Source organism: Bolinopsis microptera, chromosome 6 (genome assembly GCF_026151205.1).
Source record: "Bolinopsis microptera isolate Bmic1 chromosome 6, MBARI_Bmic_1.0, whole genome shotgun sequence".
NCBI lineage: Eukaryota > Metazoa > Ctenophora > Tentaculata > Lobata > Bolinopsidae > Bolinopsis > Bolinopsis microptera.
This window is the reverse complement of record NC_087077.1, coordinates 13,160,997-13,180,380: the sequence shown is the minus strand read 5'-3', so window position 1 is coordinate 13,180,380 and position 19,384 is coordinate 13,160,997. Positions and strand designations below refer to the sequence as shown.

Below are 19,384 nucleotides of genomic sequence, written 5' to 3'. Positions count from 1 at the left end.
GAAAATGATTTGAATTACTTTGCACGTTTATTAGATTAACTGGAAAAAAGCCAAGACATTTAATAGGGATTAGGAAGGCATAATGTTGATCAATTAACTTATTTGCGAAAACAACTTTATCAGTAAAATAAATAATAAAAACGGACCAACAATTATTTTCGTCTGGCAAAATTCACGAGACATTTAATTGGACAATTCGTAAGATTGGGCACAGAAACAAAATTCCGACAGATAAATTCAGAACAAAGGATACCGCAATCCTAGACAGTATGTGAACCACTGAAGGGCGTAGGAACCGACCGTGAAAACGGTAACCCTAAAACTATTGTAACCCTAGAACTACTCAGTAATGAGTAAATATAGACAGCGGCAAACTATCTGCTTAGATAACGGACAAGAAACTGTTATACCAGCTACTGTTATCTTCACATATTTCGTGTCATTTCTTGCCATACATATTTCTTGCAGCTAGACTGTCTGTCAAGATCAGACACTAGACAGTGTGCTTCTACATTAGATGTCGAGACTGCCCAAAACACAGAACGGTTTAATTGCACGGACATCTCAAAGATCACGTGGTTCCTGTGATAAGTTCTACAGAATGCTTCTTCCTGGAAAATTAGTCGCGGAAGAAAAAAAAATACGACAAATTTCCAAAAAACAATATTCTCTGACATTGAAACTTTTAAAAAGTCTTCTCTTTACTCGTAATTTCTTGCTGGGCATTTTTAACATATTTTCTGTTAAATAACTATAAAGCCGTTGTCACAGTTAAATCTACAAATGTATTAATGAACATTATTCTTATCACTAAAACGTCGTGTATTTCCTCAATTGTTTAGCTAAAAGATAACCTAATAAATCCCATCCAGCTGATAGCAAAATCGTCCTAACTCTGGGTACAATAGATAACAGAATCTCTAACAAGTTACTGTTGTATTTACCTGCTGGTCTGTAGTGAGTTTAGGGACTTGCTTAGCCCAATACTCATACGGGTATAACTGTAACTCTTTCAGGACTGATTCGAGAGGTCGCATTCCTGAAAGATACATCGATTTAAGATTATTGGGTTTAAACCAGATTGGTTCTATGTCTGTTTAATCTGTTGTAATTTTGTTATGATAGTCATTTTGTTATGATGGTAAATGCAAAAATTAGACTGCAATTAATCTTGTCTACGATGATGAAATCGCAAGCGATATTTCCTGCGCGCGCAAACATGTGGTAGTTGCACATTAATGAGTAATGTGCTCCTTCAACTTTTATATCTAACCATCAAGCCGCGCCTTCCATCAAGTTGTTTCTAATGACTGGTTCGCGGGTCTTTTTGGTTGGATGGACGGTAAATATGTGGACACACATCTAGAGTATCTAGGGTACATGGTGACTAATTTCAGTCATCACCTCTCATGAGGATTCAGACATGGTGGCAGACTGGCAGAGTTCTGTGATCTGGCAGAGCAGCTAAGATAAGTAAAGAGTTACTATTGAAGGTTGGCAACGATGGTCATAATCATCACGAGAAACTTTCAGTTTGCCGTAATCATTAGTTGTATTGTTAAGCTAACTTTAATTACAAATGTTAAATTACTCTGCATAGTAAGACAAAACAGGTGAGTTACTATTGTTTACTAACCAACTCAGCTACATCTCAAGTAAATTGTACAATACAAAGACTTAAAGATATAACGCGATCCATGAAACCACTCTGTAAATTCAAAAATATATGATTTGTTATTTATAACTTTTTCTTGTGAGTATCATGAAGATTGAAGATAGTTAATGATTAATTATAATCTAACTGCTGCAGTTAAGTGTCCTTTGTTGTAGATGAGATAAGCGTGTATTTTTGTTCAGTAACGAACTCCCGACCATGCCTACTAAAAACCTAAATAGAAAATATAGCCTACCAAGTAACTAAGTAAAGCAGGATGTTAAACTTCTCCGTCATCGATTTATCCTCAATTCTTCAATTATCGTCTTAAATAAAACTATTTTGATACTATCCAAGCTGGCGTTTCCTTGTATCTACGCAAGTAAGTACAATGTAATGGTAGATCTGAACATTTTCTTACCATCACAGGGAACTCCCAGACATCTCATGAGATCCCGGAGACTTGGTGTGTACTCTGCTAGTTACTTAATTACTCTGCTAATTACTTAATGAGTTAATCACCCGACAGGTGTTAACTGATTAAGCCATTATCCCAGCCGTGCTTCTCACAGGGTTTGGCATAAACACCTCGTCTGCCAACATGACACACCAATTGTAAAGTGGGGGAGATGTTGCACGTACTAATAACAGAGGATGCTGTAGAGTGTAGAGTTTGAAAGCACTTACTTTTTATAATTTCTAACGTAACCATTCGGACCAAAAGCAGATTTTATTGGTGCTTGTTTATTGTGTATTACTGCTGATCCTCAAAGTGGTTATGTAGAAACTTAGCATGTACTTAATAGAAGAAACAGGCTTCTACTAAGTAAACATTTATGGATAATGTACATACTAAAAATGTATTAATGTATTTCCAATCGCCATTAACCAATCTGTGGTGGTAATAGATTGAGGGGACATTGTTCTGCCAGTTCGAGTATGTGATGGTGAGTAAATAATGAGCTAGGAGTTGTTGTCAGGTACCACTGTGTCTCAATACTCGACCACATTGAATAATTGAACACTTACTCTTGAACTGTTAAACTTTCTTACACACTAAAATATATGTACATGAAATGTTACCAGAACTACCTCTAGAGAACTAGCTGAAGTGTGTAGGAATGTGTCTATGTTACCATGACGACTACTCTAGTTACCACGACAACCAAACTGGTTACCATGACAACTAGACTTGTAACCATGGCTACTGTACTGGTAACTATCTACAGAGACGTCTATAGTGATTGCCTATATAGATCAGTTACTATGGTAACTATCAACCTGTCTTCAGTCACCATGGTAACCACCATATAATAAGTCTAGACTACAGCTACACCATGACGACCTAGTAATTTAAACTGTTAAAGTACCAGGTGTTTGCACCCTGCAAAACAGTGTGTAAAGTGTACAATGTACTGGGACAAAGCATATCTTCTGTCTTAATCAATCTTAAAGGTTTGTTGAATGATTTAAAGAATGTTTAGGAGGTAAATTTTAACAAAAGTTTTCTCCCCTTCTAAGTTTTATCTCACAGTACACAGTACACAGTACACAGGGGAGGTGTAGAGGGGAGTCAAGGAGGAGTAGATGTGTCGACCAGTAGTCACATTAACGATAATTAGAGTCAGATATCAGCAGTACGTGTAGTGTGTAGTGTACACTGCCTCCCTAGTGTCAGTTCCCTGATAACAAGGTCGTGTGATCCTTGTGGTCAGGTAGTGTGACACTTCCTCCGCACATTACCGCATATTACCGCACATTACCGCACATTACCGCACATTATTCAACCTATTATTAGTGTTATTGGACTGTGACCTGGTTATTATAGGGCAGGTTTGCTTCCTCATACATGATACGGTATAAAGTATAAACAGGTGTGAGGGACAAGTTTACGAGCTGTGGATTGTACAGTGTTATAACAAGAATGTAATTAACATGACCAAAGATTAATAACAGTATTACTTCAGGGTTATTTTAAAATATTACTTCATAATTTATGTACGTCATGAGTGTGAGGTTTGTCAACTAATTTGTTAATTTGATACGGGACATCACATGTTGGCGCATTTAAACCCGGGTACTCGATACTAACGCTGCCGTTAAAACATAATCTCCCGATTAAAGGTCATATAATAGTGATTTAGAAACCTGTGTTTAATCAAAAATGGAGTCGAAATCGCTAATCTAACTCATTCCAATGCATTCTAAGATGTAGAGTGGATTCCACAACACAATCCCTAGCTCAATTAATTTCATAGACAGCTCTTGATATTTTCTTGGGTTAAATTACATTATATCATGGTATATACTGTAGCCAAGACGCCAGTAAAATACTTTGTTAAACTTAATGGTTATTACCTCCAGACTAAAGCTCTATACTAAGCACTGATTGGTGGTCTCAATAAGCAAGATAAGGAAATACTGGAATGTCACGGAGAAGAGTACCTCTCCACAAACCCGAACCCAATTAATTTCAGCTCTTTTAGTCTGTAAGATTACACCACATTAAGTCAAGATACCAATAAAATACTTGGATATTCAATCCAATTTCCAGACTAGATCTTCAAACTTAGCACTGCTTGGACTGCTTGGTGGTCCAGATAAGAAGATACTTGAATGCCATTCATCAGAGGCAGAGATCCTGCTTAATAATGCGCAATTACCCAGTACTCGGTAAATGATTTACTAATGACACACTAATTGACTAGCTCCAAGTAATTAGCATTTTGTGGAGGTCAGTATACTATAATATTATACATTGTACTAAAAGAGGTATGTGATCTACATCGGGCGTGTCAAGTGACTGATATCTGATTAACACGTGACTGTTATCTGATTAACACGTGGCTGGTTAGAAATAGACGCGTGACTGTGTCTGGTATAGGATAGACTCAGTGTTGTATCGTTAAACTGTCAGGATCCCACTAGCTCTAAAACAAGTATCGAGTACTCTAAAACTAATATCAAGTTATATGACACACCTCAAATATCACCACATCAGTATTTCCTATCAAAGAGTTTTCCTGTCAGCCTGTGAATATCACATCGGCTCAGAACCTGTTAGAGCTAAAATCCTGACCCCACAATTAGTGTACTTATTATCGGGTGTCTAACTCTAACTATACCCATATTATCAGGCTATTAGTGTAACCCGCTATTAGTAGTCTCCTCTGTTATTATAACTATAACTCCAGCTCTAAACAGTGTTAACAAAGAGAAGAGGAGAAGGAGGCTAAAGTAACCTAAAGTAAGTAGGCTAGAAAGAGATAAAGAGGAGGGGAGATAAGGAGGCTAAAGTAACCTAAAGTAAGTAGGCTAGAAAGAGATAAAGAGGAGAGGAGAAGGAGAATAAAGTAACCTAAAGTAAGTAGGCTAGAAAGAGATAAAGAGGAGGGGAGATAAGGAGGCTAAAGTAACCTAAAGCAAGTAGGCTAGAAAGAGATAAAGAGGAGAGGAGAAGGAGAATAAAGTAACCTAAAGTAAGTAGGCTAGAAAGAGATAAAGAGGAGGGGAGATAAGGAGGCTAAAGTAACCTAAAGTAAGTAGGCTAGAAAGAGATAAAGAGGAGAGGAGAAGGAGAATAAAGTAACCTAAAGTAAGTAGGCTAGAAAGAGATAAAGAGGAGGGGAGAAGGAGGCTAAAGTAACCTAAAGTAAGTAGGCTAGAAAGAGATAAAGAGGAGAGGAGAAGGAGAATAAAGTAACCTAAAGTAAGTAGGCTAGAAAGAGATAAAGAGGAGAGGAGAAGGAGAATAAAGTAACCTAAAGTAAGTAGGCTAGAAAGAGATAAAGAGGAGGGGAGAAGGAGGCTAAAGTAACCTAAAGTAAGTAGGCTAGAAAGAGATAAAGAGGAGGGGAGAAGGAGGCTAAAGTAACCTAAAGTAAGTAGGCTAGAAAGAGATAAAGAGGAGAGGAGAAGGAGAATAAAGTAACCTAAAGTAAGTAGGCTAGAAAGAGATAAAGAGGAGAGGAGAAGGAGGCTAAAGTAACCTAAAGTAAGTAGGCTAGAAAGAGATAAAGAGGAGAGGAGAAGGAGGCTAAAGTAACCTAAAGTAAGTAGGCTAGAAAGAGAGAGAGAGGAGAGGAGAAGGAGGCTAGAAGAGGAGGAGAGAAGAAGAGGAGGAGATAATATTTGGAACAACACAATAGTAGTACAATGCCTTGTTTACTACATATACACGTGCCTGCTATACTGTCTTTCATACGCTCTTCTTTCACACTGGGTTTACATGTACAATAACCCCGCTAATTATGTGGAATATAGCGGCAATTTTATTGGTGTATAACTTAATTATTATCTTGAGCAGCAGCTAAGTCGTAATTCGGGAATTCTAAAAGTAAATACATCTAATCTGATTTTCAGCGGTAGGAACCAGTAACCACATCTATGCCCAGCAGCCCTGCGTTGACTACTGCTCCGACCAGCTGGAATAACTAGTAGCAAATAGTCTTAAGGTCACAGTACCTTTATTCACAGTATTTGTCAGGATAGATGTAGAATCAAATGCACTCTTGCACAGATTGACTGGGTTAGAGTTCAGATCGGTACATTAGGCACTCAACTCAACTGTGCACTCTGTATATTATTGTACAAGGAAATAGTAAATGGGGAATTTAACAGGATATGAGATTGTGGCACAATGTACCACTATCACTACCAATATGTATGTTAGTGTACAAACTTGTCCGTGAAATATACTTATATACTATACCGATCATATTCCCTAGTTCCTAATACATAATGTATGAGCATTGGGAGGGGTAGAGCGGGGTCCCGGTCAACTTGCACTGATCTGCACCCCCAATATCCAGTGAGGTGTGCAAACTGCAGGATATAGTGAGGTGTGCAAACTGCAGAACGTAATGTGTTAGAGCTCGCTACAAGTCACAACCTCCACAATGAGGTATTATATGTATATCTCAGGGTAATGTCATGGATGTGGGCTCCATATTCATGACATTGTTCCGTGAAATGTACCCCACAATAATCAGCGTCCAGCGACAGTGAGGGTAGTTTCGTCAGTGTCAGACTTGTGGTATTACTAAACTGACTATTGTAGTAGTGACCAGAGTGTAGTTAACAGTGTACTATTATTAGAGGTAGGTGTAATGATAGTAACGTTATGCTGACCACTAAATACTATCGTAACTATTAGTAGAGGTAAGTGTAATGATAGTAACGTTATGCTGACCACTAAATACTATCGTAACTATTAGTAGAGGTAAGTGTAATGATAGTAACGTTATGCTGACCACTAAATACTATCGTAACTATTAGTAGAGGTAAGTGTAATGATAGTAACGTTATGCTGACCACTAAATACTATCGTAACTATTAGTAGAGGTAGGTGTAATGATAGTAACTTTATGCTGACCACTAAATACTATCGTAACTATTAGTAGAGGTAAGTGTAATGATAGTAACTTTATGCTGACCACTAAATACTATCGTAACTATTAGTAGAGGTAAGTGTAATGATAGTAACGTTATGCTGACCACTAAATACTATCGTAACTATTAGTAGAGGTAGGTGTAATGATAGTAACGTTATGCTGACCACTAAATACTATCGTAACTATTAGTAGAGGTAAGTGTAATGATAGTAACGTTATGCTGACCACTAAATACTATCGTAACTATTAGTAGAGGTAAGTGTAATGATAGTAACGTTATGCTGACCACTAAATACTATCGTAACTATTAGTAGAGGTAGGTGTAATGATAGTAACGTTATGCTGACCACTAAATACTATCGTAACTATTAGTAGAGGTAGGTGTAATGATAGTAACGTTATGCTGACCACTAAATACTATCGTAACTATCACCTCCCAGGGCGATGAAGAGGAGGAATGTAGCATATCAACAGCAATCAAAATAGATGCTGCATTATTAGAGCATACAGCATGTTATAGAGCAATGCTTGTAGAGGTGTAAGTGATGATAGATAGGCATTTATAAGAGTTATGACACTGTTTTAATGGTTATCAGTGAACTGTAAACAGTAGGTATAACTGACAGAGCCTTAGTTTTGAGTAATGACAAACCACTGGAGGAACGCTTGCAGAGGTGTAACTGACAGTGGTTATTGTGAGGCAGTGTCTGTACTGTGAACAGTATAATACAAATACTAAACAGTGTTACAGATATCAGTGGTAAAGCGTGCAACTGGTTACTAACTCTAAATATGCAGTGTTACAGATATCAGTGGTAAAGCGTGCAACTGGTTACTAACTCTAAATATGCAGTGTTACAGATATCAGTGGTAGAGCGTGCAACTGGTTACTAATTCTAAATATGCAGTTTTACAGATATGACTAACTGTAGTGACTAATGATATATCGCGTAGTAACTCTAGTGATATTGTTAGTTACATAACTAGTTATATAGTGCTTTCAGAGGTAAACTCAACTATTACTGCACGTTATTAGCCCCCAATCATGATCATTTTTTCTTGAACTGGACTAAATCTAGAACACATCATTACTGTTTAATTATAAATTTTCACTTTTAGACTATTTCAGTTCTAACACGGGCTCAGTTTTACAAAGCAGTAGTAAGAATGTTTTAAAGATAATGAAGATAATCACAGGAATGTGTACGTTTTCAGAATCCCTCTAAACAAGGTCTAAAAGACCCTGTTTAAACTTCTGCTGGGAACTAAACCTAGAAGGAAACATTATGGGAGTAGGAGGGAAGCAATAAAGGAATCAGCATCATTATTCGTGAAATGAAGTTACTCTACAAGTACGACATATCATTACTATTCAATGGACATTTTATGACCTATACTGCTTCCCATTTGAGAATCAGCACGGAACAAGTCTAACATACTCTGTTCTGCGTCTAGCATCCTGTTTTGAGTCTAAAGATCCTGTTTAAAACTACTGCTGGTATTGCTGCTGGTAAACCGTAATAAAGGGAGGCAGTGAGGGAAGCAGTTTGAAATAGTCTGTTCAGAGTCTACCAACAGAAGCTCACTGTAACATAACACAGACTCGCTACTATAACACGAGATATGATTCTTAAACCGAGAGAAGCAGTTAAAGAGAACTGATATTATGATTGATAGAAGATAAGCAGACTGTTTTAAACCCAGTAACTGTTGACATTACCGGCCACTTATTAAACCCAGTAAGACTCCACTAAACGTGGGGTATATTGACGGTGTTGGTGGTGGAGATCACTTGTGGGGTCTCAGTGCACGTGTGGGGTTGAGTAGTTTCATAATGATAACTTTCTGACTAGTTCCAGTGTGAACTATTCATTATTTTTGCGGGTGAAATTACGAGGATATGAAAACAGGGATCTGTCCTTGTTTGCATGTTTTCGGGTGCGAATTAATTTGAAAGCTCTGGGGTGATATTTCCAAAAGAAGATGTTAAAAAGAAACTTTAAATTATATAAAGATTAAAGTTATACTTTTAGAAATGGTTAAGGTTGGCCTGAAAACAACAACATTTAAAGGTTTGTCGCAGAAATATTGTTATCAGTTCTACAGTTTAAAAGTTTACACTGTCAACAAACGAGATAAGGCTCTTCATTATATTTTGCAGGTACGAAGAAATCAGCAAGTCGACATGTTATCACATTTCACCTGGTAATTGGTAAACCAGTACACAGAAAAAGAATTAGTTTATAAATAAATTACTGTACAGAAACCGTAGAGTTTTTACAAGTGTGTGAGTACGGTGTATGTATGTGAAAAGGAGCGTGAGAAGTAATTTTAATCTAGCCCATCTTAGTCGACCTCATCACAGTCATTGAGAGGATCCTCACAATAGAAAGTTACATCACGGTAAATGTATCGTCTATGTGACTATAATTCTAGTCCGACAGTCTGTTATAACTCTGTATATATATTATATACTAATCATTTCACTTCATTTCGTTTCAACTTATGGAGGCTCGTTTCTTTAATTATCACCAAAGTAGTGAGGAAGAGAAGCTTATGGTCTAGCTAGAGAGTACGTGGTCGGAAGGAAATTCCTCACTATTCAGAACAGATAAGAGAGCTGCAGAAGAGATAAGAGAGCTGCAGAAGAGATAAGAGAGCTGCAGAAGAAATAAGAGAGCTGCAGAAGAGATAAGAGAGCTGCAGAACAGATAAGAGAGCTGCAGAAGAGATAAGAGAGCTGCAGAACAGATAAGAGAGCTGCAGAAGAGATAAGAGAGCTGCAGAACAGATAAGAGAGCTGCATAAGAGATAAGAGAGCTGCAAAACAGATAAGAGAGCTGCAGAAGAAATAAGAGAGCTGCAGAAGAGATGAGAGAGTTTGATAAGAGATGAGAGAGTTGTAGAAGAGATAAGAGAGCTGCAGAAGATATAAGAGAGCTGCAGAAGAGATAAGAGAGCTGCAGAAGAGATAAGAGAGATGCAGAATGCAGACTACTGCAAGCTATTTAGTAGCGCAGACTCTGTAGAGTTTCTCTAGACACACATTTATCTGTAACTTAACAATACACCTGCTCACCTGACGACTGATAGATTTTAGGCGGCGTCTTAAAACCTTTACAAAAGACCAAAGTTAGTGTAACGCAGTAACCGTACAAGTGTAAGACCTCAGACTCTTGTACTTTTGTAGAGGAGACCGGAAAATAAGAAGAGATAAATTTGACGTAACATGTACTTTTTGTAGTAGTCGATAATTACAACTTGTTCACTGAATTGTAACATTATTAGGACACAAAGGAGCTTGGTGCTACTCAAAATGGGCGATTTAAGGACCTTATTATTATAACTTTCAGTAATCTTTCCGCTGGCTCAAACGTTCTGGTGATGGCTTTCAGCCCTGGTTACTTTCTACTTGCCGGCAGCCTTTTTGCCGGCAACAAAGTTTCAAGTCCTAGTTCTCCATGTCCAGAAAAAGGGTGCAATATCTAACGTAAGCAAGCGAGCAAGACTACAGTTCTGTTGGCAAAGTTCCACTAAACACATAAAGATGTACAGAACAGTGAACACAGAACACACGTGTTATACATAACACACCCTGACCACCTGCCAATCTACCCAATCTATACTCTTATTAGCACACTACAGAGAGTGTGTAGCCTTTACACGCATACTCCGTGTGGAAATCCAGTGTGGGACCCAGGGGAGAGAGAGAGAATAGCACGCAGCCCCCATGTGTATTGTAACGTGTGTATTATACTGTGTATACATTATTAATGTATATTATTTATACGGAATTAATTAGGCTAATTGGACTAATAACTTGAGTAAAGGTACCTACTTTGTCTCTCTACCATGATTAGGCGGTCGTCATGAGACGATTTAATATTAGTTCTCAAGAGCTTCCAGAGAATTAACAAATCCATGTCTTGTGTGTGGATCATACTTAAATATGGATCTCGTACTGCACTATTATAGCACTTATCAGATTTGAACGCTTTCCAGCACATGTAATTGACACTAAAAATAAACTTCCATGATGGAAATAAAGGGCCCGTGAGGCTGAAACTAGTAACTAGTAACTTTGTAACACTCCGCTTCAAGACCTGGGGTCTAGTGTGACTAGTGAGAATGTAAGGGACAATGGTAAAACTGGTGATCATAACACCTCACGGCATACAACTACTACTACTATGTCGGAGCTAAGTCCGATCTACGCCAGAAAACCCCCTCCATATATCCCTGTCCCGCATCAGGGTTCGCAGTTCCTCTTTAGAGTTTGTCCCAACTTCCTTCAGTAACATAGACAAGTAGCTTTGTCTTGGTCGGCCTTGCTGTGCTCTACCGTGCGTAGGTTCCCATAAGACTAAATCACTGGCAAGTAGCTCAGGATGTCGGATGCAGTGTCCCGCATTTTTAATCTCCTGCTTCGTAACTTGTTTGACAGCCTTGGGAGGCTACATACAAAGTTATATTGCTGACCTTGTCCTTCCATGAGATACCCAGCACCATACGCAACATCTTTGTGTATGTCCCGTCCAAACTTTCTCTTGAGCCTTTGTCAGTGTCCAGGTTTCTGATCCGTAGAGCAGTACTGATTCACAAGCCGCTATGAACAATCTAATCTTTAGGCTCTTTGAGAGTTTGGATTTCCAGATATCCTTCAGTCTATGTAGGGCACCCCCACGCTTTTCCCTTTCTAACCCTTATCTCCCTATCTGTGCTCTCAATCCAGGAGCCTAAGTAGATGAAATCATCTACATTTTCTATGCTTCCCCGGATCGACTTTGTAGGTCGCTAGATCGATCCTCCATATTCAGTGTCATGACCTTGGTCTTGCCTTCGTTTATGTGTAGTCCCACGCTTGCTGCCGCCGATTCTACTCTGAGCAGGAACTCGTTAGCCTTGTCCATGTCCTCAGATATAAGTGCTATATCATCTGCAAAGTCCACATCGGTGATGATCTTGGGCCCCACTCTTCTGCTTTTTCTACGTTCGAGGGTGAGTCCAGTCGCTCCCGCATCATCGCCTATGGCTTGCCTCATACAGTAGTCGATGACTATTGCAAAGAGGTAAGGTGCTAAGGTATCACCCTGTAACACACCTGCAAGTATCTCGAACAATTCAGTTCTCCGTCTGGAGTTAGGACTTTGGCCATTGTCTTCTCGTACATGAGCCGTATAAGCTGCACGATTTTGACTGGAATGCCGTAAGCTTCTAGAATCTTTAGCATTTTCCCACGATGTACACTGTCGAAAGCCTTCTTAAAGTCTATAAATGTCAGAACAGCTGGCAGTTTCCGACTCTTGACACCCTCTATAAGACGTCCTCAGTACCAATATCTGTTGAGTTGTTGACCTTCCTGGTCTGAATCCATTCTGGTTTTCTACGCAGAATTGTCTCGATTTCTGGCTTCAACCGGTTTAGAAACCATCTTGTTTAGAGACTTGGCAACTAGGGATGACAAGCTTATTCCCCGATAGTTCATTGGTTCGCTAAGGTCGCCCTTCTTTGGAATTGGTATGATGTTGGCAGTTGACCATTGGTCTGGTTTTCTCACCTTTCAATAGAGCATTGTTACAGAAGTCTAAGACAATTTGATCAAGGTCGCATCGTTTTAAGACTTCTGGGGCTATGTTGTCGTCACCTCATGCTTTCTCTTCCTTACTGTACTTTGCTTTCCTGTACTCATCCAACGTGAACGGTTCTGTCCGATATTCAGAGTGGGTGGACTGGAATCATATCCTCTTCCGCTTCTCTACCGTCGGTGTGAGCCGAGAAGAGTAGCCAAAATAGTCCTTCCATTTCTGAAACCCTTTCCGTTGGTGAGTTCCCTTGATTTTGCCATATATGAGGAGCTTTAACCTGATGATCTTGTTGATCATGGTCCAGCTTTTTTAGCATGTCTGCCCTGCCAACTTGCTTTCCTCCCAGTCCCGGACCCTGCCCCTCCCGCAGTGCACTTGGCTGCTTGATAAGCATCGCCTAGCTCTGTTTGCCCTCTTGACTCTATTCGGTTGTCATCTGTCATCTGAGTGGTATTTTATGCTACACATTCCCTCAGCTTCACCTGGCAATCTCAAACACTTCCTTGGAGTCGCTGAGATATTTACACATTTCTTTTTCTCCTTTCAGGTAGTAAAGGTCGAGAAGTGTCCTATTCGCACAAAAAGCATTGGTACCTTTTCCTGTTGCCAGTCCGGATCATCCTTTTCAAGTATGGAAAAGCGTTTGTTAACTTCCACTGTGTACCTCTCTGAAGAGCGATATCAGTTTTAAGGTTAGACCAGGAGTCCAGTTTCCTGATGATGATACATGCGCCATTGAGGTCTCCTACAACCGAATAGTTTAAGTTGTTGGCTGTAATCTGGTCGATGGCTCCACCAAGGCTGTCGTAGTAGTTTTCTGCTTCGTCGACAGACGCCCCCTCGTCGGGCAATAACTCACAATAACAGTTGTGACCGGGTCCCTGCAAAGCTAGGCTACCATCCCGTCCTCCTTTCATGTAGTATACAACTACTCATGAGTTAATACTGTATTTATGTCCAAGACAATACCAACCCCCACCACAGGCCCCCCATTGCTGGTTCTCCATGCGAAGTTGTTATGAGGTGAGGAGCTTCAAGACTTGATACTCGATTCAGTGCTATGTACTACTACCCGAATGCTCCTGAATGCCCAAATTTACCCACTATACCCGCGTTGTGGGGGGGGGGCATACACCCACTCATCCCCTCTTGTATTGTTTCACATATTGTTTCGTACATTAAGAGTTCCTACAAGAATTTCCTTCTGGCCACAGTAGTAGTAGGGTATACTCTTGTGTGTGGGGGTTGCGTACGTCTCAGTTGGAAAAGGCGATGGGAGCAGGGAAGCCTAGTGGGTGAGTCGCCGCGCCGGTTCTCGTAGAGAATTAAGGTGTGTGCCCGAGGTAAATACCCCACACACCATGGTTGATCTACGGCGGCGCCCGGCCAATAGGCAGGTCCTATTGACTCGTTGTTTTTCCAGACTTGTATAACCCGCATCATAGTACATCAAGCGAACAACCATCCCCTGTCGCTAGGGCCGTTACTGCAGACAGCCTCACGTCTAGAACAATTGATCATTTGTTCGCTCCTGATCCTAGAGACATCCTTGTCCTCGTTACTTGTCACATGCACTTTTTTAAAGAGGAACTGTATAGTGATTATACAGAAAGAAAATCTGTAGTCTGATTTTCAAAGGCGACTGATAATATGTTGCGGACAGCCACACAAACATATGACAACCAAAACCATAATCCAACATTCCCAATGCACCTTTATAGTTTAGAGTTGCTGAGCACTAATCCCAAATCCCAACTGCCAATATATTGCCAAAACGTTTTCTTGTCCAACAGAAATGCCAACTATAGTTAGTAGTGTTATACACTGTGCCTCAAATTAATTTGATCAAAAGCCGAGGATGTGTGGGATGTAGGCCGGTATATGTAGTGGTAGTGCTGACACCTAACTAGGACTGAGTGTGTAGGACGGTAGAAGCAAGTGTGGTAGTGAGGGATGTGGTATGGTATGCCGGTTATATGTAGTGTAGTGCTGACACCTAACTAGACTGAGTGGCAGAAGGACGTAGATTGCAAGTGTGGAAGTAGGAGTGGGATGGTATGCCGGTAATATGTAGTGTAGTGCTGACACCTAACAAGGACTGGATGCAGTAGGACGTAGAATGCAAGTGTGGAAGTGAGGATGTGTGGGATGGTAGGCCGGTATATGTAGTGGTAGTGGCTGACACCAACTAGGGACAGAGTGCCAGTAGACGGTAAGAATGCAAGTTCATACTAACTGAAATAAACAATAGCTTTAATCATCTGATTTATCACTCTTTCTCTGGCTAACTGGCCAAGTAAACATACTCTAACCCATACTCCTAAACATACCCTATGGCTGAGTTGTAGAGAGTATCAAAAGTAACATGTGTTTAAGAATAGACCACTAAAGACAATAGAAACAATGGTATTGAAGTATTAAATATTGTAGAGTATATTGTACTGAAATACCAGGATGCTAATATTCCTAACATTATTGGGAGCTGTTTTGATTTAATTGCTCCCAGACATCAGTGTGATTGCTATATGTCTCGCCCTTAATATTATATAAAGTACTTATATTTCCCCGTATAACCTGTACCCAGAAGATTTGATATGTACAAAGAGGGATAGTTAAGCTCACGTGACTCGAATGATCACGTGACTCGAATGATCCATCGGACAAGGCATTAACGTCAACCTCCACACTGATTGTGATCTTCATATCTCCTTGTACATTAACAGCGTCACAACTCCTTAAGAGATTGCTGAAGAAACTTAAAAGATAGTATACTGTTTATATACTCTGTATATAACTGCTACATCGTACAGCTGTGAAAGCCTGAGAAGAACAGAGGCAGCTCAAAATATGGTACGAGTTAAAGATTTGATGTGAAAACGCACAAAATACTCTACACACCTACCTAGTCCGTAGAGTACAACATCAAACTGTCAAGATTTTAAAACACAACTATTTGCCTGATTAGATTCCTCATATTCTGTTAGTATAACTCAGCAATGCATGGCCAGTAATTAAACTTTTTCTTTCTCCCTCCACGTGACTGTGTAGAGAGAAGCTGAATATTATAACTATATTGTAGCAATATCAACAGAAAAGAAGAGAACTATTTGAGCTGTATGCCAGTCCAGTCTGGAATCCAATAGTGTTTAGTACTCTCATCATCCTCTCTCTCTCTCTCCTCGCCCTCGCTCTCTTCTCTCTCTCTCTCTCTCATCTCTCTCTCTCTCTACATACAAGTCAGGTGGTTATCAGGAGAACTCAATGCTGGGTGTTATTATTCGGATCAAACAACATATTCTCTACCATCTCTCGTTATTCTCAATGTAACCCAGTTTAAGCAGGGAAGTATCCGACTCAGCAGCTCCTCTCCATTGATCTGGTTGTATGGTTGTATGGTTTTACTGGAGATCTGGTGTATTAGTATGGCTGATAAAGCTGTTAAATTCTTTGATCAGCAGCGACACAAACAAGAAGTTTCGTATCAACTACCAGTTGACATGACGTGATGAAATACCGTTGTTATTGGTGCTATCATTTCACTGAGATTATACATCATTTGTTATCCATTACTCAACACCTCTTACACCAGTAGTGGAACACGAACAGTCAGAGCCTTGACAAGGTTACAGTGTTGGTGCGAAGCAGACAGTATTAGTAAATTCATGGTTTGCTGGCTAACACCACCAGGGATCAAGGGCTTGACACTCATCCAGGAAACGGAGATCGTCACGTGATACCGATTATACCTTATTGGGAGTAAACGTGATGTACTTAAACAGTACCCTCCACGGATCTGCACCTGTGGAGACGGAAATACACCAGCAAAACCAGGGAGGTGATAGAACCACCACCTACTTGAACAGTTATTTAGAGTGAAGTACATGTGATTATCAGGTGACTAACAGCACTGCTGGTGACCAACTTAATGAGTTTGTAATGGAATGATAACAGTTTTAACTTTGCACATAACCGTGACTAGTTTCTAATGAGATCGTCTGCTTGTCCAATTATCATTTACTCTGAAAATATCAAAATTCATATAAACAATTTCCTACCAATGTTCATACCTAGTGATATTATAGAAATACTAGTGTAACCCGGCCTTCGCCGGAATACACTGCCGCAGTTAAAAAAGGTAGGAGTAATTACCCCGCTGAGACAAAACCCGCATTAGGTGAGCAATTCCTATTCGGATCCCTCACGTATCCATTATAATCTGTACCACGACTATACACCTCAACACTACTCCCGTCTAAAACCGTTTAAATCGTTTAGAAATAAACCCTTATTAACTCCGCACCACACCCGCCTTAAATTTGAAAACATGCATAAACATTGTCTTATGAAATTAAACAAACACCGACCGCTAAGAGTGCCTCCCCCCCCCCCCCCCCATATTAAACTTATAGTATAATATGCATAAGACATTGTCGTTATGAAAAGTATGAAACTCTCTCTACAGATTAAACAGACCACAATCACAGTGCCCAAGTACACTCCTAATATTCACATGCGGACGAACCTACTACCATCGCTAAACAAGAGAGCGAATAGGAAGAAAAAGTGTGCCCATTTTAGGGCTCACTCGGATAATGTTGCATTAAAAGTACAAAAACCACAATTAAGGCCACTTCCCACCGCCGATTTTTATTAAAATTTGCTTTTTGCTTCGTCAGAGTTATGTCGGCACTATACCGAAAAAACAGTCCCATAACACTTACCGTTTATTTTGTATAACCGTTCGGAATTTCATACATAACACACACACACACACACACGATTCTTGGTATTATTAAGGTGATGAGTGCCATCAAATAAAATAACAAAGAAATTACATAGATAATATCAGTTGTTCAATGTTGCAAACAGTGCTATATATTTCCTAATGTGGACACAAGATATTTCCACTTACCCAGCTGCACTAATGGGGTATTTTCCCACATAACTGCCAAAATTGAGAACCTCAATGGAAAACCAGATCGTGGGCTGAATGTTCCAGAAACCCACTGTTGTCCAAAAACTTTGACATGGCAATAGCATACTGGAGTCTCATCTGGGGTTTGCTTCCGGCATGTTTGCCTATAATAGCAGTGTTTTTTAGAAATTTACATGGATTTCGGGTTGAACCAACATATAAAAGTTAGGATCATTGAGGAACCTTTACTTACAGAATTTGAAGAGCAAATGTTGATTAATGGTTTATGGTGAAAGTAAATACACATCAACTATTAGTAGAGGCTCTTATACGTGCAACAATTTGAGTTATCTGCTACAGGTTTGGCGACTTAATACACTTGAAAATAAGAATAGGCACTTATCAGTCTCACAAATTTTTTTAGTTTACACACATGTGATAGAGCTGCTGGAGACAAATAACGGATCCAAAAGTCTGACCTCATTGTTGAGATATTACGCCGCCAAATTTTGAGGTTTTAACCTGTATTAACTATAAAACTGGATTTTTTTTTTTTTTTGGGTTTTTCTTTAAACAGCTCTAACTTTTTTGACCTACAATTCTTTATTTGAGGAAAAACAGCCACACCTGATCTTAGGTTTGGTAAAGTGTTCTTTGGATTTTTAAAAGGATATGGGAACAGAATGAATGAAAGCAATCAGCCATTAATGTGGTCCATTGCTGCTAGGAGTACCAACTTTACTTGTTCATAGCTTTGAAACTATTAATACCATATGATGCAATGTGAACCTACAGTAATTTCAAGTTATACAATTGATCCCATATTATTAGCGACCAGAGAAACTCCCCAGTGAGACCTCCCTCAAACTACAATAAATTAATACTTTCAGTATCGTCCAAAAAAAATGTAATAGATTGAGTGGTGTAATTACTTAAAAAACTATATTCAAATGATAATTCTATCCGGCAAGAACATCAAAACTTTCATAATACAGATCAATCTAAAAATTGCTCAAGATTCCAAATTAGAAAGAATTATTTGGGTGAACCTTCCAATCAGACCTGGAAATTAACCAATATTTTTAATGTATTGAATTAAGTCGATTTAGTGATACGTAATTATAAAGATAATTTTAATCATGCCTACCATGGCCAGTTCTTAGGTCATTAAAAAGTTTTTGAATGGTTGGTGCCATCTATTAATATAAAAATTAGGATGTAATGGTCCCAGTATACAGTGCCCTCTGGCCCCAGACCGTCAAATTATTGGTTTTGATAATGCTTATGCTTAAATAGGTCAATACTCCATTGAATATCTTAACAGGGTGATACTCGTAAAAAATCTGTTCCATAATATTTGGACCGTCGACTAGTCCAACGCTGCGCGCCGTCTGGTAGGTTGTAAACCTACAATTGAATATCAAAATAAACCTAAATAAATTTCGCTCTAACTAAAGCGCTCGCCCCAAATTTTAAGAAACATTTTACTGGGCCGCCTCAACCTTTACCTGTTATTCCCGCCGAATCTCTAATGTTTTAATGAACATGATATGCCTGAGTCCCCAGGTAAGAAAATTTCTTGGAAAAGGAAGGCCAATCGGATTTTAAAATTACTGGGCCGCGCTTACCGCCGCTCAGCCTGTCATTCCGCCGAATCTTCCTTCTATTGATCGTTTAAATTATGAACATAATAGCCTAGGTCCCCAGGTAAGTGTGACATTGATTCTAAATTAGTGTATTTTTGGACGCCTGATTCCGAATCACCCCACATGACGTAGGTAAAAAGCTTCCACTGAGAGTTTTTATGGGCAAAAAACCGTTTTGGTCACTGACAAGC

The 19,384-nt window shown here is 39.4% G+C and overlaps 1 protein-coding gene across 2 annotated transcripts in view; it reads right to left on the bottom strand.

Annotated features, from left to right (window-relative positions):
- LOC134816304 (uncharacterized) overlaps window positions 1-19,384 on the bottom strand; it is a 157,021-nt gene that overhangs the window by 21,420 nt on the left and 116,217 nt on the right. For both annotated transcript variants that reach the window (XM_063825088.1, XM_063825087.1), the window contains exon 3: window positions 945-1,039. In XM_063825088.1, coding sequence (XP_063681158.1) covers window positions 945-1,039 — 95 coding nt within the window. The remainder of the gene's footprint in view (window positions 1-944; window positions 1,040-19,384) is intronic.